Genomic DNA, 19,970 nt, shown 5'->3' on the forward strand with positions numbered 1-19,970 from the left:
CCTAAATATGAGATGAAACTTCTTCTCAGTGAGGGTGGCAGAGCCTGGCCCAGGCTGCCCAGGGAGGTTGTGGAGTCTCCTTCTGTGCAGACATTCCAACCCACCTGGACACCTTCCTGTGTAACCTCAGCTGGGTGTTCCTGCTCCATGGGGGGATTGCACTGGATGATCTTCTGAGGTCACTTCCAACCCCAAACATACTGTGATACTGTGATACTGTGATACTGTGATACGGTGATACTGTATTACAGCCATGCCAGTGCACATAGATAACAGAGGACAAAGGCAGTGGTCGCCCTTTGATTGGAAAACGGTTAAGCAATTCCAAAGTGCAGTTATGCAATATGGTATGGGTAATAAGCACATGATGCATCTAATTACCTCATTTTTCAAGGGGCAAGTACTAACTCCAACAGATCTTAAGACATTGATGGAGTTATTGCTTCCTCCAACGGGGTATTTGCTGTTCTTGGACAAGTGGCAGGTGAAGGTGGAATTGGCAGTATTAGAAAATGTTCCTTTACCAGCTGATGATCCATTAGGCAGCATGGAGCAGTTACTGGGTCGTGGGCAACCTGCGGATGGTGCCGCTCAGGCAGCGCTTCATCCAAGGATTTTGCAGCAAACGCAAGGGCTTGCTCTGGCAGCACTGGAACAGTTACCCAACATAGGCAACCCTGTGCCACCCTGTTCTACAATAGAGCAGGATCCTGGGGAACCATATATGAAGTTTGTGGAGCGTTTAAAAGAAGCTATAGATGCCTCTCCTAACCTGAGTCCAGAGGCTAAAGCTGCTGTGGGGAAAGATTTGGCCATGACGAATGCGAACACCCAATGCCAACAGATATTAGCCGGCTTGGGAAAAACTGCTTCTCCAGCAGAGATGGTGGAAGCTTGCACACGGGTACCAACTATGCAACAGGAGGTAGAAAAGGCAAAAGGACATGCTGGAGCCCACGCTGCGGCCTTGGCTGCAGCACTTAAGCCTGCAATGAAAGGCTGAAGCCCTTCTTCTTGTGGCCTAGCATGGTTCACTTGCGGACAGACAGGACATCTTAAAAGAGCCTGCCCTCAATACACTCAGCAGCACCACAGAAATGGCATAACTGCCCAGTTAACCTGGTAGCAGATTCTCTTTATGTTGTGGGAGTTGTACAAAGAATACATAGAGCGCTTTTGCAGCGAGTTTCCAACTCCTTGTTGTTTGAAGCGTTGTTAGATTTGTGGAATGTGTTAGATTACAGGACAGCACCAGTATTTATAATGCAGATAAAAAGCCATACCAACATACCCAGTGGTGTGGTTGAGGGAAACAACATTACAGACCAACTTGTGGCAGTAACAGATCTATCTCCTTTGGAACAAGCCAGACAAGCTCATGAGTTCTTTCATCAGTCCTCAGCATCACTCCGAAAACAGTTTGCATGTACCAAGGAACAAGCTGGAGCCATTATTGCAGCTGGTCCTGCCTGTGCCCGCATAGCGCCCCTCCAAAAAAGGGAGTAAATCCCCAGGGCTCGCAGCCAGGTCAGTTACGGCAAACTGATATCACTGAGTTTGCACCATTTGGCCGACAAAAGTACATTCATGTGTCCACAGATACCTGTTCAGGACTGCTGTGGGCGACAGCTTGGACCGCAGCAAATGCAAAAGCCTAAAACGTCATTTATTACAAGCTTTTGCTGTCATGGGTGTCCCTCCACAAATCAAAACAGATAATGGTCCTGCATACCGCTCCGACAGACCTGCAACCCTCCTCGTCCAGGGGAGGCACAACACCTGGTGGAGTCCCTTAGAATTCTACTGGCCAGGCAGTTATTGAGCGTGCACACCGCACATTGAAAAACCTTTTGTCTGTTTTGAAAAAACAAGGGGGAATTGGTGTGGGTCCAGAAGAGGTATTAACGGAGGCATTGTATGTGCTGAACGGCTTAATCCTAAAAGTGAAACTGAAACGGAACCTGTTGTTATGCACCGTATCAACAATGTCAAAGATTTTTCCGAAAATGTGCCTAAGGTTAGTGTGTTTAATCCAACAACACAACAGTGGGAAGGTCCTGTGTCACTAATAACCTGGGAAGGGGGTACGCTTGTGTTTCTACAGGTAACCACAGAAATTCGTGGATCCCAGCAAAGCGGGTGAGAGCTTGGTTAGCTAACGGAGAAGAAACCGGCTGCAATGATGCCAACCAACCCTTAACCTCAGAGGTGTCAGCACTTCTAGCAACGGATGTAGCCAATGTTGAGAAGACCACTTTGCAAAACAGAGCAGCCATTTTTTGTTATTGGCCATGGTCACAGTTATGAAGAGTTTGATTGTATGTGTTGTTTGAACTTAAAAGATAAAAGATTTGCAGAACAAGAAAATAACAGAAAATGATGGGTTTTTTGGGTTGGGTACCTTGTTTGGTTAAAAGGAATATTGAAGACAGGTCCGTTCTTATTCATTGTAATTGTGTTAGCCTTAATGTTCTTACCCTGTATTTCGCACTGTCTTTAAAGCATGATACGGCATATTGTTAATATTATATTAAATAAAAGAGGGGGAGATGTAGTGGCAGATGGGGTTGTCCAGCCTGGCCGAGAGGTGAAGCCAGAGACAAGAGAAACGAAAGGAGCCCCATGAGAAGGTACCAACGAGTGAGCAACCGCCGGACACAGCGTGCAGAGCCGGGGACAGTGCGTGCAGCCCATCGCGTTATTGTACAGCACGAGTTACAACCCATCACATCGTTGTAAGGTGTGTGGACAGGGCAGCTTTGCTATAAGCCAGCCCGGTCCGGCAATAAAGCCAACTCTGTGAACATCACCTTGGTGTGTCAGGTTCCGTGTCTTTTGCATGGCATGGCAAAAGCAACACTGGTGTTGTGATGCAGCGCTTGGCCAGGACCAGGTTGGTGGTGACGGTTTCATTTGGGACGGGCGCGGGTCGCTCCACAGTCCCCAATGAGCTCAGCTTACATAAACCCAGCCTGGGTCCCACGGGAGAACTCAGGACTTTAGACAACCGAAAGGTTACTCCGGAAACCCCAAACCCACCGAACATTCTAATGATACCAGCATAATGGAAACCGGTCAGGAGAAGAAAATCGTTAGAGAAAGGGCTTCATTGCGGCTGTAACGGAAAAGCAAACACTGTAATTAAGCAGGGATGGCATTTCGTGCTTTTAAATGTACCTTATTTACACGGGAGGGACTTGGAGCTGTCACATTGAGAACCATGGGCGGTGATACAGGCGGTGACGGTGCCAACGGGCTGCAGAGCCAGCTCAGCACCAGCGGGGCCAGGGGCACGGGACAGGCGGACGCAGGACAGGCGGACACAGGACAGGCGGACACAGGACAGGCGGACACAGGAGCCGAGCACCAGGCGCCCGCTTTCCACGTTCAGGGTGTAATTCCGAAGCAGCAGCGAGCAGAGCGCAGCGGGTTATGGATGGAGCTGTGCTCTGCCAGCACCGCAGGAGCCAACGCGCAGCGTCACCGACACTCGAGACGGCCCCCCCCGGAACAGCTGAGCGCAAATCAAAACCCCTGCAAGCTACAAAACCCCGAGAGAAAGTCATTCTAAAAACAGACTATTCTTTCAGGACAGATTGGGAAAACGGGTGTTTTGAAAGTGTCACTGTTGAAATGCAGCTTGAAGAGCAAAGGGAAGAGGATGCTGCAGCGAATCTGAACCACCCGGCTCGACAGTGCACGGATGGAACCCCCATCACCAACCCGTCCTCCCCAGGGCAGCCTGAGGACACATCTTAGGACATAACTCCCAATTTCAGCTTTAATTCCACCCAAGTAGTATCATAAAGGCTCAGTCGCATTTGAAAGGTTGATAATGTCTGACATGTTTGGTTATCGGCTCAGCTGCCTCCTGACATTAAAAGGCATAAAACAATTTTCCAGAAGAATCCGGGGCAGTTCACAATGGCAACAAAAATGAGAAGTTGAAATAAACCCAAGAGGTACATCAGGGATTAAACTCGAATTGCACGAACAGTTTGACATCCAATGTTTCTTAACTTTAAGCTGCAAAGTCAAAATTAGAAAAAAAGAAGTAAATCCAGGAGTTTGCAGGCCTGGTTTATAAAAGATACATGCGCCTTCCATCAGGCAGCAAATGTGCAGCATCACCGTTGCCATGGTCCCCGGGGAGCTGCCGCACAGGCTCAGACCTATTTTAGCAGCACGTACAGGAGCTGGTGCTTTGGGACAAGCGCTGTGCTTGACCCGGCTACAGAGCTCTCGGTTACCGAAGCTCAGCTGCTCCGCAGCGGCTCGCCCTGCCCAGCGCCGAGAGCAGCACCCGAGGGGCGGGGACGCTGCGGAGCCGAAGGTGCCCAGGCCGCACAGATGATGTGTTGGCCAGATTCTGGTGACGGGTAAAAACAGAAGCGCTGGGAGCAGTGAGTTGTTATGTCAGCAGGAGGGGGAACGGCGTGTCAGGGTCTGTACAGCCCGTGGCCCCGCCGGTTCAGCCAAAGTGAAATCTGGACTAGCTGACCTTTAAAGGTCCTTCCAACCCAAACCATCCTGTGATTCGATGAAAATCTGGACTGTAACAAGGCTCTGGATCCCTTTGGCTTTGTGAACGCTCCTGTTCATGGCTCAATATCGACACCCTCCCCGCGCCATGTCTGGTTGGAACTCGTGTTCCCCGTTTTCCCCCGGCTGTGCCAACGTGGGGCTCCGCTGCCATTTCACAGCTCCCTGGAGCTGGTTCCGAGCTGAGCAGCGGACGGACAGACAGACAGACAGACAGTGTCGGTACGGTGTGGGGATGGCAAAGCCAACCCGCCGTCCCTGCGGCTTTGGCTCCGTCACCAGCCCCGATGTCACGCGGTCGCCGTGGGCATCACCGGCCCCGGGAACGTGTCAACCCAACAAGCTCCATCATTCAGAACTTCTCTTAAAAACTAAACCCAACTGTGAGTCTGTGAAGCATTGAAAGGACGGAAGAAACGGAATATTATTAAAGTCGTGCGCAAACTTAGGTCAGGGCAACTTACAGACCTGCCGACGTACTGCTGTGCTGCCCCAAACCGGGAACCTGCAGCTCCATAAACACTTTACCTGTGCCAGACCCTCAGGAGGGGCTTTTCTTCCTTGCTTGGATCTGAGACTAAAGTTCTGCTCCCTTGAACACAAGAGTCAGTGCAGGAAAATCAAGACGTCTAGCAGACAGCACAAAGGCTTTAAGGGTTGTTTTTAAAGCTGCTGCCTTCAGCTCTCCCTTGACTTTGTAGCATCATGCACCAAAGAACATCACTTCTGCAGGCACGAGTTCATGCAGAGAACACCACTTCCACCAAAATAGAACCACTCCGGGTTACGCAACACTCATTAAAATGACAAGAGCTCTCAGCAAACCTGCCCAGCGTGTTAAGGCGCACTCCACTCTCCGCTCGGGAAGTTAGTGGCTGCATCATGCAAACTGCCAGCGGAACAAACGAACTTTGGTGCCCGATGACGAGGCAAAAACCCAGAGCAGCCAAGGGACCAACGCCCCGCGCATCGCAGGAGCTCCCGCAGGAGCGTGCGCTATCACAACTACCATGGCTTTTTATTCCGTCTGCATTTCAAATTTCCTACAAACTTCATTAAACGCTATGAAATGAATTAATTCCATCTGATCTGTTGTGAGAACGCGGGTCCTGCTCCCTGGAGCCCAGCCAGGGGCTACAGCCCCAAACTCTTACCGGTCCCTCCGTGGTCCCCACGGAGATAAAGCCCTAAACCCCACCAGTGCAGCTCTGGCTTTCTCACCGCTCGCTTTGCTAAAGATCATCGTTCTAGAAGGAAGCATCATGTTTTATAGATGTAGCTGTTCAAGGTAGTTAAGATAAAGTCATGAACCAGTCGCAGGAGGAAAAGCAGATGGTTGCAGATTTAAAACCAAACCCTGCGACCCGACAGCGACCAAGAACGTTTCCTACCACGGCAACACCGCGTTCCCTGCCCGTCAGCGGCACACAACGCTGTTAGTGATCAGGATTCACCGCTGCACCGCACAGCAAGGTCATTTCCAGTCTGGGACGACAAGAGGCTAATGTAACTTAACACCCAGAAGTGCAAGATTACTCAAATACATCATGTAAAATTAACTCTGAGTGAATTATAGTTAAAAACTTATCCAGAGTTGTAGCACCCAGACCAAGCTGTCAGTCCTTCAAACGCTGGGAATTAGCACTGTGAGACAGGCAAGCAGAACCAACAGCCTCTCAAACCAGCCAAAAAACCCCCGGTCATGCCGCACTCGCTTGTGCCACATGGGATTAAGGCTCAGGGGTTCATGCCAAGGCACCGACAAGCAGCAAGGGCAAGGCGGCGACCCCGCCGCGCTCCCGGCGCGAACACACACCTTTGTCTGGCTGCTGCCGGCTCGTGCCCGCGGCTTTCGGCACCTTTGGTTTCTCGCGGGCCGGAGCCGCCGGCCTGGTGGGCGCCGCGGTCGCCCCTCGCGCCTTGGTGGGTCTCATGTAGCTTTTGAGCTGCTCTGCGGCTTTCACTTTCTTGGCCTCCTTCACGGCTTTTTGTTCATGTTCTTCTTTTCCTTTAGTTGCGTCTTGAGGTTTATCGACGTCGGGCTTGGACGCCGGGGCGTCCCCCAGGTGAGCGGCGTCCCCATCTGCAGGCGTGGAGCCGCCTTTCTGCTCATCGCTGGGGCTTGTCTGGGTTGTTTGGGCCGCGGTCACATTGAAACCAGCCACCTCTGCTCCAGCCACGTTGTTGTCCAAGCGCCCCGGGTGCTGCAGGGAGTTCTGCTCGCTCTTCCCACCTCCGCCCGGCTCGGCCGCTCCAGCTCCATCATCCACGGAGGCGGCGGCTCCTGCTTTGCTGTCCGGCATCGCCGCGAGTCCTGGGGAGACGGAGCCCGTGTCCCTCTGGCCAGAGGAGGCAGCTGCTCCGAGCGCCTCCGTCCCTTTGGCACCCAGGGCTGCCCTGTTTGACGGATCCGCCGCCTCCCAGGGCCGCTCTGAGGAAGTGCTGGCAGCCCTTTCATTTTTATCAGCTGCTTTTATCTCTTTATCACCCACCTTCACCACGGGAGGAAGGTGAACTTTGTCCTCTGATTTCATGTCCTGTTCAACTGAACGGTCCGACGAAAGCAGTTTCCCCGCCTCGCTCCCCGCCGGGGAACCAGCCGCTGTGGTTTTAGCATCTTCCTTTGGAACCTCTTCTCCAGGCTCCTCCCGTCCCAGACCGGTGGGCTGCCCACGAGATCGCTGGGTCTGCATCTCCTCCTTCGCACCAAACCCAGGCTCTCTGCTGCTCTTCTCCGTTACAGCTTCGGGAGGAGGAAGCCCCTTGATTTTTGCACCGTCCTGCTCTGGGAAGCCAGAAGAAGCGTCACCACTGTCACCAGGGCCAGTTACTGCAGCCTCAGCAAAGGATTCCAAGTCGCTTCCTTTATTATTCCAAAGTGTCTGAGGGCCGCTGGGGAAGCTCGTAATGTTTCTGTTCTCATCTACCCAGTCCACGCCTTCCATCCCGTATCCCATGGGAGGCCGCACTGCCCTCCCGGCTGGTTTTGGCTCCAGCAACACAGGCTGCTCAGAGGCGTTTTGAGCCTTTTTATCGCTCCCATCAGCCGCCCTCTGTTTCCACCCATCAGCGTGATCTGCCACTGCCGCACGCTCCGGGACGGGAAATCCACCCCCCCTCTCTGCTTCACACCTGTCAGCGGGCTCCTTGTCACCAGGACACATCTCTGCACCTGCTCCATGCTGCCGCACGGCGCCCTCCGGCTTTTGGCATTTCTCTGTGCTACCCGCGTGCGGTTTTTCTGGCTCCGGTTCTGCAGCGCTGTGGGTCAGACTCACCGAGCTGCTGGATTTGGCCTCTGTGCCGTTCTCCAAAGCCTGAGTGTGCTGGATACTCCCCAGCCGCTCCCCCGCGGGGATGTCACCCTGCGCAGCACCGCGCTCCACACCGTTTTCAGCCCTTTTGCCTTTCGCATCTCTAGTTTTTCTCTTGGGGCCGTGCTCGGGGACGGCCCCGGGGGCACCCCGCTCCTCACCGGCACCCACGGGCCAGCTTCCCTTAGCCTGGGCCACTTGTGGCTCTGCCGCCTCTAGTTTATGACCCGAAAGAACCAGCTGATCAGAGAAACTTCTATTGCCACCCTGTATTTCCGGCTCCTCCAGCAAAAGCTCTCGTCCCCAACCAGCCCCCTTTCCTTTCTCTACGGTGCCTTCCTCGGCGTTTCCATCCACCCGCTCTGTGCCGGGCAAGGCGCGGGCTGCCCCCGCGGGCTCCGGCAGAGCCGCCTGCCGCAAAGGGCTCTTCTCGGCTTTCTTCCTCTTCCCGTCGCTCCCTCTCTTCCTGGCTTTGTCCGCCCCCGGTGTCCCATCCGAATTCCTCACCACTGCTTCACCTGCACAAGCGGCTCCAGCATCTTTGCCTTTATCAACCAACTCTACCTCTTTCGCTCTGCTGGTCGTGCCGGCCGCAGTGAGACGCTGTGCTTCCTCCCTCCCGCTCTCCAGCAGGAACGGTTGGTCTAACGCACCCAAATCGGCCATTTCACCTTTTCCAGCCTTCTCTTTGGGCTCCTCTGTTACCATTTCACTTGGCCTTTGCATTTGAGTAACACCTGCTGTATCCTCCTGAGGAGCGCCAGCAGGAACGCAGCCCCTCTCTCTGCCTTTATCACCAACACCCACTTCCTTGGCTTTATCGGTTACATCAGGAAAACCACCCGCGTCCAGCCTATTCACAAGAAAAGGCGGCTGGTACAAACTTCTTTCCCCTCTTTTACTTCTTCCATCACCACCTCTTTTTTTGGGCCTGTCGGCCTGCGTGCTGCTCGCTGGGGAACGGCCTTGGGCAGCCAAACCTCGGCCTTGGTCAGGGAAAGCCGCTTCCTCCACAGCCTCAGCCGCCCCGGCTCCATCGCCGGGTTTGCTCACACCCTCCAAAAGCGTCGTCTGCTCAGAGAAGCTTTTGATTCTTTTCCCTTTCCCTTCCCCACGCTTTTTTTTCGGCCTGTCCGTCCCATGGGCGATATCGGGATCTTTTCCAGTCTGCTGCTCTAACGCAATAAACCCTCTCCCTTTGTTTTTATCGGGGGAATCTGCTGCCGTCGCTCCGTCCGCAGCGTCGGGACGGCCGGTCGCGTCGGACTTGGCTGGTGGGAGGAACGGCTGCTCCGGTGAACCATCGGCCTTCCTGGTTTGCAAAGGAGTAACATCCTCGGGTTTTGGTGAAATTAATGCTGGAACAGGCGTTTTAGTGGGGTTTGTTGGAGTCTTCAATGCTCCCCCCGAGGTACCGGAGTCTGAAGGAGTTTCTGCTCTGCTTGGGTTGATCGCTTCTGGAAGAGACGCCGTCGGCTCAGCACGTTTTGGCTCCTTATCCTCCCTCTTCCCATTTTTATCAAGAAAATCTCTTTCCAGAGGCCTCGTTGGCCCCTTTGCTGTGCCGGGTTCCCCCACCTCGCTCCTGCCCACCTGCTGCGAGGGAACCTCTTTTCTTTTGCCTTTAGCTTGTGGCATCCAACCGTCACCTCTTCCTTCTGCTGTTTGTATGGCATCTCCATTTGTCGCACCCAACACGGCTTCTAAGGGCACGTTGGGTTTTGGGGCTTCATTTTTTGCACCCAGCACAGGTTCTAAGGGCACGTTGGGTTTTGGGGCTTCATTTTTTGCACCCAGCACAGGTTCTAAGGGCACGTTGGGTTTTGGGGCTTCATTTTTCGCACCCAACACGGGTTCTAAGGGCACACTGGGTTTTGGGGCTTGCTGTGCCAGTGCTGGCGCTGAGAAGGCACTGTGATCCCCCAGGTTATGACTGTGGGTTATTAATTCCGCGTCCTTTGGCAGATCCGCAGCCCTGCCTCCCGAGGCAAGCGCCTGCCCTTTGCGAGCTTCAGCAAAGGGACAGACCTCTGGCTTTTGCAATTCCGCAGCACACGGAGGATTTCTAGGAGCTCTCGAGCCCGTTGCGTTTTCATCCCAGAGCTCCATGGGTCTGGGCAGCTGGTTTCTCTTCTGTTTCGGTTTCTTCTTCTTTCTCTTCCCGACGGCCAGCGGCCCCTCGGCGTCCCAGCCGTCCCGCGGGGCGGCCCTGCCGCTCTCCCCGAGCTCCGGCGGCGCGTCGGGCGGCTGCTCGGGCGCCTTCCTGTGCGAGACCCGAGTGCGAGGGGCCGGTCCGGGCTCCGCTAGGGAACAAGGCTCTAGGTTTGGGTCAGCGCTCTTCTGTCCCGGCACATCTGCAATAGGCACTGGGGCAGGCTTTGCTCTGCCAACCCTGCGGTCACTGGGTTTGTAAGCTTGCCTGATTTGTGCAGTAGGGAGACCTGGAATACAGGAAGCCTGCTCAAACATCGAAGCAACTATTTGCTTTAAAAATATATATATATATAGACTACAGATGTGATTTTAGCTATCCAAAACAGTCCATACAGTCATTATATGTGGAATTTTCCAGCACTGATACCACACTAATTCTAGATCTGCCTCAGCAGGGCTGAGATAGACATTTACACGCAAAACCTGTTTAAACTGCTACTGATAAATACGTCAATGCTACTTAAAAACACAGAATTCCTGATACATGCTCTTCCCACAGTTCTTGCGAGGACATGCTGTTTCTTTTTAAAAATGCATTAGGGATCCTTTTTGTCTTAGCAAGACAAGAAACAAAAGCTACACTTTATATATCCCTAACTGGAATCCCTCCCAAATGTGAGAAGAGAAGATCAGTGGAAAGATGAGAGTTGGGGAGGGCGAAGGGGGTAACGGGGAAGGGGAGCAGAGCGCCCGGGTCCCGCAGCGCCGCGGTGGGAGCAGCGGGTGCTCCGGCCCGGCAGCCCCGCGCTGTACCCGTCATCCCCTCCGGCTCCGCAGCCACCGGCCACCGGCGTCCAGGACAGCGTCGGTCGCTTCTCGTTAGCCCCGCTCCACAAACGAGCCCCCGGTCACCAGCGTAAGCACCGAGGGACAGGCCGGGTTAGCAGAGCAGGAAAAGCCAACTCATTTCCTTTGGTCATTATAAGAGTCAGTTTGGAAGGAGGTCTTCACTAGGAATATTGTAATAAGAATTAATGGTCCTTTTTAACACCGAAATAAAAAGCTAGCAGTAACGGCAAAAAAGATGGTGAGCTCTTAAATTCTCCAGGAGGAAAGAGATAAGGCAGTCCCAGCGATAAAGCCCCGGGAGCACCCAGATTTGGGGTGAAGGTGGAGGGCAAAGCCCACTGGGGAGGGCAGGGGTTGGAGGCAGAGCCACCGAGCAATGCAGAGAACACCCAGCTGCTCGGTGCAAAACCATTTCTGCTTGCAACGCAGCCCGGAGGAAGAGGTGAGGAGTTCACAGAGGATACTGCCACTCTAAAATGGAATTACTATCTATATCCTACCTGGGGGCTCCTGCAGGGGTTTCTCTTGCTGAGGTTCTGCATGTTGGACGTGGTTGTGTTCGGCCTCCTCCTCTAGTTTCTCTGTAACGGTCACACCCACGCTGGGAAGGGGTTTTTCTGGAAGGGAGTCGTTATTTTCTAGTGCAACGGCTTCTTTTGCTTCTACTGGAACTGAAATACAAAACCATGAACAGAATGATTCAGTTCTTAGGAACCCAGGCAAGCCGTAGGTAAAGCGGGACCCGAGATGGGCACAGGTTCCGCTTTCGTTTTGATCAGGGATGAAGTCTGTGAGATACGGTGGTGGCTGTGGATTATCCCCTCGCAATCCCATTTTAAGCAGCGATTTTATACTTGGGCAGACGTGCCCACGTGGAGGTGGAACATGAAGCAAGGAGTGTCTTGGCGCTTGAGCACAGGGCGAGGGTTTGGGGCTTTTTTTCCCTCTTTATAATCAACCCAATTCAGACTGTACTGGCTAAACACTGGAATTCAAATCCCCCATTTACTCCTAATTCAATTTGGAATCTGTATGTAGCGCTAAGCACCTCGGATTCACATATACCTCCCAATATACTCACGCAGACGCTACAGAATTCCTATCTGCAGATAATTATAACAAGTGTTAATTCGTAAGACATAATTACACTGGAGAACAGATCTACAGGTAATTTTATTTCCATTTTAAATAGAAATAAAACTCACGCTAGATGTTGGTTCAACTTCTACAGATGAGGAAGAAAAAGACGAGTTACACGATGGTGATTTCTACCGTTAACGCACAATCTATTTACATGGGCCCCGTGTCCCCCCGCACTGACAACCCCTGGGGTTTGGCCGGCGCTGCTGGGTCCGCGTTGCTCACCTGGCTGGGCGAGATGGCTCCTCTGCGCGGGCACACGCTCCTCCTGGCACCCGGGATGGGCTTCGGTCTCCTCAGCGTTTGCCAAAACACCAGCACGAGCTTCGGGGACGTTCGGCTCTTCTCCCACACTTGCAGTTGCTTCTGCAAACGGAACGCAAAGAATAGCAGTTCATATTTTAGAGCAGATGAAGCCCGAGTGCTCTGCTAAGGCATTTCCTCCCGTATTCACAGAATCACAGAATGGAGTGGGTTGGAAAAGCCCTCAGAGCTCATCCAGTCCAAGCCTTGGTCCAACTCCAGTCCATTGACCAGATCATGGCACTAAGTGCCATGGCCAATCTCAGTTTAAAAACCTCCAGGGCCGGTGAGTCCAGCACCTCCCTGGGCAGCCATTCCAATGCCTGACCACTCTCTCTGCACAGAATTGCTTTCTCATCTCCAGCCTCAATTTCCCCTGGCAGAGTTGAAGCCCATGGCCCCTTGTCCTATTGCTGATGCCTGGGAGAAGAGCCCAATCCCCCCCTGGCTGGAACTGCCCTTCAGGTAGTTCTAGAGAGTGCTGAGCTCAGCTCTAAGCCTCCTCTTCTCCAGACTAAACAAGCCCAGCTCCCTCAGCCTCTCCCCATGGGGCTTGTGCTCAAGTCCCTTCCCCAGTCTTGTTGCTCTTCTCTGGACCCGCTCCAGCACTTCAATCTCTTTCCTGAGCTGAGGGGCCCAGAACTGAACACAACACTCCAGGTGTGGCCTCCCCAATGCAGAGCACAGGGGAAGGGTCACTGCCCTTGTCCTGCTGACCACGCTGGTTTGGATCCAGGACAGGACACCATTGGCCTTCTTGGCCACCTGGGCACAGTGTTGGCTCATGTTGAGCTTCCTGTCCATTAGTCCCCTGATGATGGTCTCAATCCCATCATCCAAATCACCAATAAAGATGTTCAACAGGACTGGAGCCAACCCTGACCCCTGGGGACACCACTGGTGACCGGCCGCCAGCCAGATGCAGCCCCATTCACCAGCACCCTCTGGGCCCGGCCCTCCAGCCAGTTCTTAACCCAGCGTAGAGTGCACTGGTCCAAGCCATGGGCTGCCAGCTTTGCAGGAGTATATTATGGGAGACAGTGTCAAAGGCTTTGCTGAAGTACAGATAGATATTGTCTGGTACTCTTCTATTCACCCACCTCTCCATCACTACATTCTAGAGGGTTTTGTGTTAAAACATCTCTCTTTTGAAACTTATCATTAGAGAGTAAGAGAAGACAGAAAACAGCTCAGTCCAAGTCCTCCTGCAGTCACTCCACACACACTGTGTCTGCCCTGCGCTGCTCTGATAGTTCATCGGTAACTGTCCCTCTGAAAGGACCCGATCCTACCTACCACAAAAACCCGCTCTGAATTTGGCAGTCGTGCTCCAAGCGCCCCCCGTGCGGCCGCGGGTGCCGCGCCAGCTCCCGCGGCCTCTCGCCCTCCGCACACCCTGCTGGACGCCTCGGGGGGCTCCGGCGCCAGACCCACCTGCCGGAGCTCTGCCCAGGGCTGCCTTGTCCTGCTCTGCCGCACGCTCCTCAGACGCTACAGCCGTGGGGTCGGCTGCAGGGACACACGTGGCTTCCGGAAAGATAAACCCAGCGTCCGTGGCGGGAGGAGGCTTGGATGCTGCTGCGGGAGCAAACGCAGGATCCATGGCATGGTGATGGTTGATTTCTGGTGCGGGAGCAAACGCAGAATCCATGGCGTGGTGGTGGTTGATTTCTGGTGCGGGAGCAAATGCAGAATCCATGGCGTGGTGGTGGTTGATTTCTGGTGCGGGAGCAAACTCCGCGTCTGCTGCTGGGGCAATCTCGGGATCCACAGCGTGGTGCGATTTGGTATCTGCTGCTGGGGCAAATCCCAAATCCACAGTGTGCTGAGATTCCACATCTGGTGCTGGGGCAAATCCCAAATCCACACCGTGGTCAGATTTAGTATCTGCTGCTGGGGCAAATCCCAAATCCACACCGTGCTGAGATTCCATGTCTGGTGCTGGTGCAAATCCAAAATCCATGGCGTGGTGAGACTCTGCATCCGCTGCTGGGGCAAATCCCAAATCCACGGCATGGTGAGATTCCACATCTTCTGCTGGGGCAAATCCCAAATCCATGGCATGGTGAGATTCCATGTCTTCTGCTGGGGCAAATCCCAAATCCGCAGCGTGGTCACATCCCGCACCTCCTGCCGGGGGGAGCTCCGGGCACGCAGCAGCAGGGGAGGCGGCAGCGGGGGCCGGGGGGAAGCCGCTCTGTGCCCCGGGAGCTCTGGCTTCTGGAGCAGGAGCAGACCCCGCAGCGCTGGCCTGCAGAGCGTCGGCATCTGCCGGGGACGCAAATCCAGCACCCAGAGCCTGAGGAGCGCCGGGGGCTCCTGCTGCAACGGGCTCGGCGTTTGCTGCAGACACCACAGCCGAGGCAGGAACACACGCCGCATCTGCTACAGAAACCAACAAAAATACAGAGCGTCAATACCTGACGGGGGGTTTATGGCTAGAGACGGTTTCACTCCTTGTCTTTCAGCATCACCCGCTCCCTTGCACCAGTGCACCCCAGGTGTACTGGTTTTCATTACACTGTCCAGTGCACCCCAGTGCCCTTCCTACCGCAGCCTTGTGTTGTGTTGTATCCTTGACTGTGGTGTTAGACACAGAATCCCAGAATGTCAGGGGTTGGAGGGCCCTGGAAAGCTCATCCAGTGCAATCCCCCCATGGAGCAGGAACACCCAGCTGAGGTTACACAGGAAGGTGTCCAGGCGGGTTGGAATGTCTGCACAGAAGGAGACTCCACAACCCCCTGGGCAGCCTGGGCCAGGCTCTGCCACCCTCAATGGGGAGAAGTTTCTTCTCATCTTTCAGTGGAACCTCCTGTGTCCCAGTTTGCACCCATTGCCCCTTGTCCTGTCACTGGTTGTCACCAGAAGAGCCTGGCTCCATCCTCCTGACACTCCCCCTTTCCATATTGATCCCCAGCAATGAGTCCCCCCTCAGTCTCCTCTTGTCCAGCTCCAGAGCCCCAGCTCCCTCAGCCTTTCCTCCCACGGGAGATGCTCCACTCCCTGCAGCATCTTGGTGGCTGCGCTGGACTCTCTCAGCAGTTCCCTGTCCTGCTGGAACTGAGGGGCCACAACTGGACACAAGATTCCAGGTGTGGTCTCCCCAGGGCAGAGCAGAGGGGCAGGAGAACCTCTCTTGACCTAACACCCAACATCCACCAGCCAAAAGTGCCTTCTTTTCACTCAAAACCTCCCTGCTGCTCCGTAGTCAGAGCTGCTGGATCCCCTGGAGCAAACCCATCCCAGCAGAACACACACTTTGGTGTCACCTTGGGGAGCCCAGCTGGGTATTGCACCAACAGAAAAGTCCTGAGCCATCCCAGATGTTCCCTGAACTCCTGGCTGTGTGCTCAGGGCTGGCACCGTGCTGTCCTGAGCCATCCCAGATGTTCTCTGAACTCCTGTTGGTGCAGCTCAGGGCTGGCACCGTGCTGTCCTGAGCCATCCCAGATGTTCCCTGAACTCCTGGTTGTGTAGCTCAGGGCTGGCACCGTGCTGTCCTGAGCCATCCCAGATGTTCATTGAACTCCTGGTTGTGTGCTCAGGGCTGGCTCCGCGCTGTCCTGAGCCATCCCAGATGTTCATTGAACTCCTGGTTGTGTGCTCAGGGCTGGCACCGTGCTGTCCTGAGCCATCCCAGATGTTCATTGAACTCCTGGTTGTGTGCTCAGGGCTGGCTCCGCGCTGTCCTGAGCCATCCCAGATGTTCATTGAACTCCTGGTTGTGTGCTCAGGGCTGGCACCGTGCTGTCCTGAGCCATCCCAGATGTTCATTGAACTCCTGGTTGTGCAGCTCAGGGCTGGCACCGCGCTGTCCTGAGCCATCCCAGATGTTCTCTGAACTCCTGGTTGTGTGCTCAGGGCTGGCACCGTGCTGTCCTGAGCCATCCCAGATGTTCATTGAACTCCTGGTTGTGCAGCTCAGGGCTGGCTCCGCGCTGTCCTGAGCCATCCCAGATGTTCATTGAACTCCTGGTTGTGCAGCTCAGGGCTGGCACCGCGCTGTCCTGAGCCATCCCAGATGTTCCCTGAACTCCTGGCTGTGTGCTCAGGGCTGGCTCCACGCTGTCCTGAGCCATTCCAGATGTTCATTGAACTCCTGGTTGTGCAGCTCAGGGCTGGCACCGTGCTGTCCTGAGCCATCCCAGATGTTCTCTGAACTCCTGTTGGTGCAGTGAGCGGAGCGGGAGCGTCTTCACTCCCGACTGCGCCGTCCGCTGAGTCACTCTGTGCCCTTTAGTCTTTCATGCCCCGCTTGGCCTCGCTCATTTTTTACATAATATCCCCTAAACACCGAGCTGCGAGTTTCAGAACAGCATTTGTCAGTTCACGGTACAATCAAACTCTGCGGTTAAGTCAGCGTTTTCACAAAGTCCCCCCCAAGGAGGGTTTTTCAGGCAGTTTGGTTGAATGTTCCAGCTGCCTAGAGGCCAGTTTTTACAAATTACCAAGAGCCAGAAGCACGAGGTTTCTGTTCTGCGGCTCCTCATTCCAACAGTGCTGCCCACGCCCCGTGAATGCAGCGCAGTGACCTGAACGGCTCCGACATTTGCTGAGTAGATGTTAAAAAATATACATAAAATTTCTACTGACCGTCAGAGTCGCATCTAAAAATATCCCACCTAATCTTAAATTAGATACTTCAAACTGAAAAGGAAAGAAACTAGAAAAATGGCAAAAGTCCCTTTTCAAATAGCACTTCAGGGTCCATTGAGCTAAACCCAGCGCTCCGGTGAACCACAGCACAAAGTCCATTACACACCAGCTCTCATTCGGTTTTGCCTTTTTTTTTCCCTCTGAAGTGATATCTTGATCTTCTCCAAAATAAAACGTATAGATTGTGATTTTACGGGTGAATAAGACAGTACAGAAATAGATGGTAAAAGCAGCGTGGACGCTCCCTGGTGAATCACGGAAAGCACGGGAATAAAGCCTAAAGAAATGGGACAAAGGCGGGTGTAAAATGCACCACGAGTCTGATGCTGTATACAAACACCTTAATAAATCTGTTTGAAAGGAGAGCCTTTAAAATACACAGTTTCAAAGGTATTTCTACACAGCATCAGACCTGTGGTACAACTGTGGTTTTGACAAACGTTAACATTTTTCTGCAGCTTAAATTTTGAGAGAGTAAAGAAGCGTTAAATCAGTTTCCCTGGGCTGGGAGACAGAGCTGGAGTGGAGCGCAGCGGCTGCTTCTGCCCCCAGCAGCGGGGTCACAAACCCTGCTCACGGGGACCCTGAACACCGCACGGCGGCTCCTCACCGCTGCTCAGGCCGGGCCTAAACCCAGCACCCGCCCTTAGGCCAGGCTGATTTACCTGGGGCTGATTTACCTGGGGCTGATTTACCTGGTCTGTGAGCAGCTCCGGCCTCTCCCAGGGACGCTGGGACTGCAGCAGGAATGAAAGGAGGAGCCATCGCTGACAGGCGGCCCGACGAGCTCGGCTTTATCGCTTCTGTCACTGCGGGGGCACGGGGAACACAAAGCCAGGCTTAATTAAGCAGCCCAAGATCTTACAAAGAGGGTTCTCTTCGGGAGCTGCCGGTTGCAGCCGCCCTGAGGAGTGAGCTCGCCCTCAGCATCCCGGCTGGATCGGACCCAAACAGAATCACTTTTTACTGCCAATTTCCACAAAATTAGTTTCTGCAACCCCTGAGCAAACACTTGGAGCTTGAGAGAAGCAGCTGCTGGGACAGATTTAGAAACATTCAGCTAATCATCCCATTGTACCCTGAGCCCTGGGCAGAGCCACCAGCTCCAGGAACAGTTGGTACCTTGGACCAGTGTTAAACTGCTCACTCCCCAGCTTCTTCCCCCAAATCAGCAATAAAGATCCCAGTATGGATCAAACATCCTCATACACAGGCAGCCGCAGCGGAACTGCGTCTCAATGGAGCTTCAAAGATTTAAGAGCAGCAAAGTTCCAGTTTCAGAGTTTCGTTTCAGCAGTAAACTTTATTCACCCTGTTTATTATTTTAGCATCAGGTAAGGCATGAACACGCATCCCAACTGGAAATTAAGGAACCTGCGCTGTAATGGAGACACCCAGAATGGAGACGCGCTCTGGAACCCACAGAGCTTGCTGCTGGATGGAGTGTTTTGCACACATCTGAATGTGTAACAGCGCCCCAACAACCCCCTGCTACAAAACACACCCCAAAGGGACACGCCACTAATATCTACTGGGCTCGGAACGGAATATATTCAATTTGTTACCCTAAATTAGAAGCAAACAGCCTATAAAATGCAGGGTTCCCCACCCACAGCACTAACCCGGAAAACACGTGTTAAGTAACATCTCTCTGAAACACACGTTTCTATTGCGAATGGATCGAGGAACCAGAAACTGTTTCTCTTGGTCAGGTCCCACTTTGTGCTTGGGCTGTGGCTCCCGAGGAGGCAGGAGAGCAGCTCTGCTGCCGCGCCGCACAAACTCGGAACATCAAGGCAAAATGGATTTACCTGGGGGCTCCACAAAGAAAGAGGCGCCGGGTCCCTTCATGTCGTGCTGAGCTCCCATCCAGTGTTCTTCAGGCACTGTGGGAAAAGGACACGTTTAGTCCCACTGCTCACCTTGCTCTATTTTTCCAGTTGAAGGTATTGACTGTGCTGGTTTCTGGGCTCATCCCCAGGTAACTTTTCAGCTGCCTTTAGGAACGGTCCCAGAACATCGTGTTCTTCTGGGATTATTGCAAGCGAAGGCGTCAGAGAAGCGTTCCCAGCAGCAGGGCAGGCTGGTCACCCAGCTCTCCTGGGTGGCCCTGCTGGAGCAGAGCCCTGGCCAAGCTGGCCCTGGAGATCTCCTTCCAACCCCAGCCCTTCCGTGAGCTCCTCGCACCTCCACGACACCCACAGCGCGCCAACAGCTGTCACTGCCAACAGGAAACCTCCTCATCTTGACTCATTTTACGCATCGACTTCCCTCCAAGATTCTTTAGGAGCAGTAAACTGAGATTTCCCACCCGCGTGCCCTTCAAACCAAGGCAGCAAGACGGGCCAGCAGAGCAAAGCACCCGCTCTTACCTGCTTTGTCTTGCAGGAATCCTGCAGCTGAGTCCAGGCCAATGAAGGCCGACGGGTCCAGAGCCTCTGCAGAATACAGTGGCCCAAATAAAGGCTGTTCAGGTACCATCATGGATCCATGCGGTGCTAATGAAACCAAAGGTCATTTGTTAATCACCACGCTAGCCCTAATGACTCCCCTCCAAAATATAAAGTCTGTACAACACTTGGAAAATAAGCTGTTCTGTTCTCCTCACAAGAGGTTTGTAAGCAACTCTCTCCATTAGCTCGTCTTTACAAACTGCACTGGAAATTACATGTGCATATAGAATTTTAACAAGGTATAGGGCAGTAAGCACAGGCAAATTATTTCCCTTCTGCTTCCGCTCCCATCAATTATTGTAAATAACCACTCAAACTCCAGTCTATTGTTAATAACCACCCAAACTCCAGTCTATTGTTGATAACCACCCAAACTCCAGTCTGTTGTTGATAACCACCCAAACTCCAGTCTGTTGTTGATAACCACCCAAACTCCAGTCTGTTGTTGATAACCACCCAAACTCCAGTCTATTGTTGATAACCACCCAAACTCCAGTCTATTGTTGATAACCACCCAAACTCCAGTCGTCCAAACACTGAGATCACTTTGTGGACAAA

General features: G+C 53.5%; 1 protein-coding gene across 7 annotated transcripts in view; it reads right to left on the reverse strand.

Moving 5' to 3' along the window:
* The window catches only part of MAP4 (microtubule associated protein 4), a 152,163-nt gene that overhangs the window by 44,880 nt on the left and 87,313 nt on the right, over nucleotides 1–19,970 (reverse strand). For 5 of the 7 annotated variants that reach the window (XM_082046517.1, XM_082046518.1, XM_082046516.1 and 2 more), the window contains exons 7-13: nucleotides 19,332–19,457; nucleotides 18,771–18,845; nucleotides 17,655–17,768; nucleotides 13,737–14,687; nucleotides 12,225–12,365; nucleotides 11,360–11,530; nucleotides 6,359–10,297 (exon numbers count right to left, since the gene is read on the reverse strand). In XM_082046517.1, coding sequence (XP_081902643.1) covers nucleotides 6,359–10,297; nucleotides 11,360–11,530; nucleotides 12,225–12,365; nucleotides 13,737–14,687; nucleotides 17,655–17,768; nucleotides 18,771–18,845; nucleotides 19,332–19,457 — 5,517 coding nt within the window. The remainder of the gene's footprint in view (nucleotides 1–6,358; nucleotides 10,298–11,359; nucleotides 11,531–12,224; nucleotides 12,366–13,736; nucleotides 14,688–17,654; nucleotides 17,769–18,770; nucleotides 18,846–19,331; nucleotides 19,458–19,970) is intronic. The other 2 variants (XM_082046514.1, XM_082046515.1) reach the window with 2 other exon arrangements.

This window comes from Streptopelia decaocto (genome assembly GCF_964273445.1).
Source record: "Streptopelia decaocto genome assembly, chromosome: 2".
Classification (NCBI taxonomy): Eukaryota; Metazoa; Chordata; class Aves; order Columbiformes; family Columbidae; genus Streptopelia; species Streptopelia decaocto.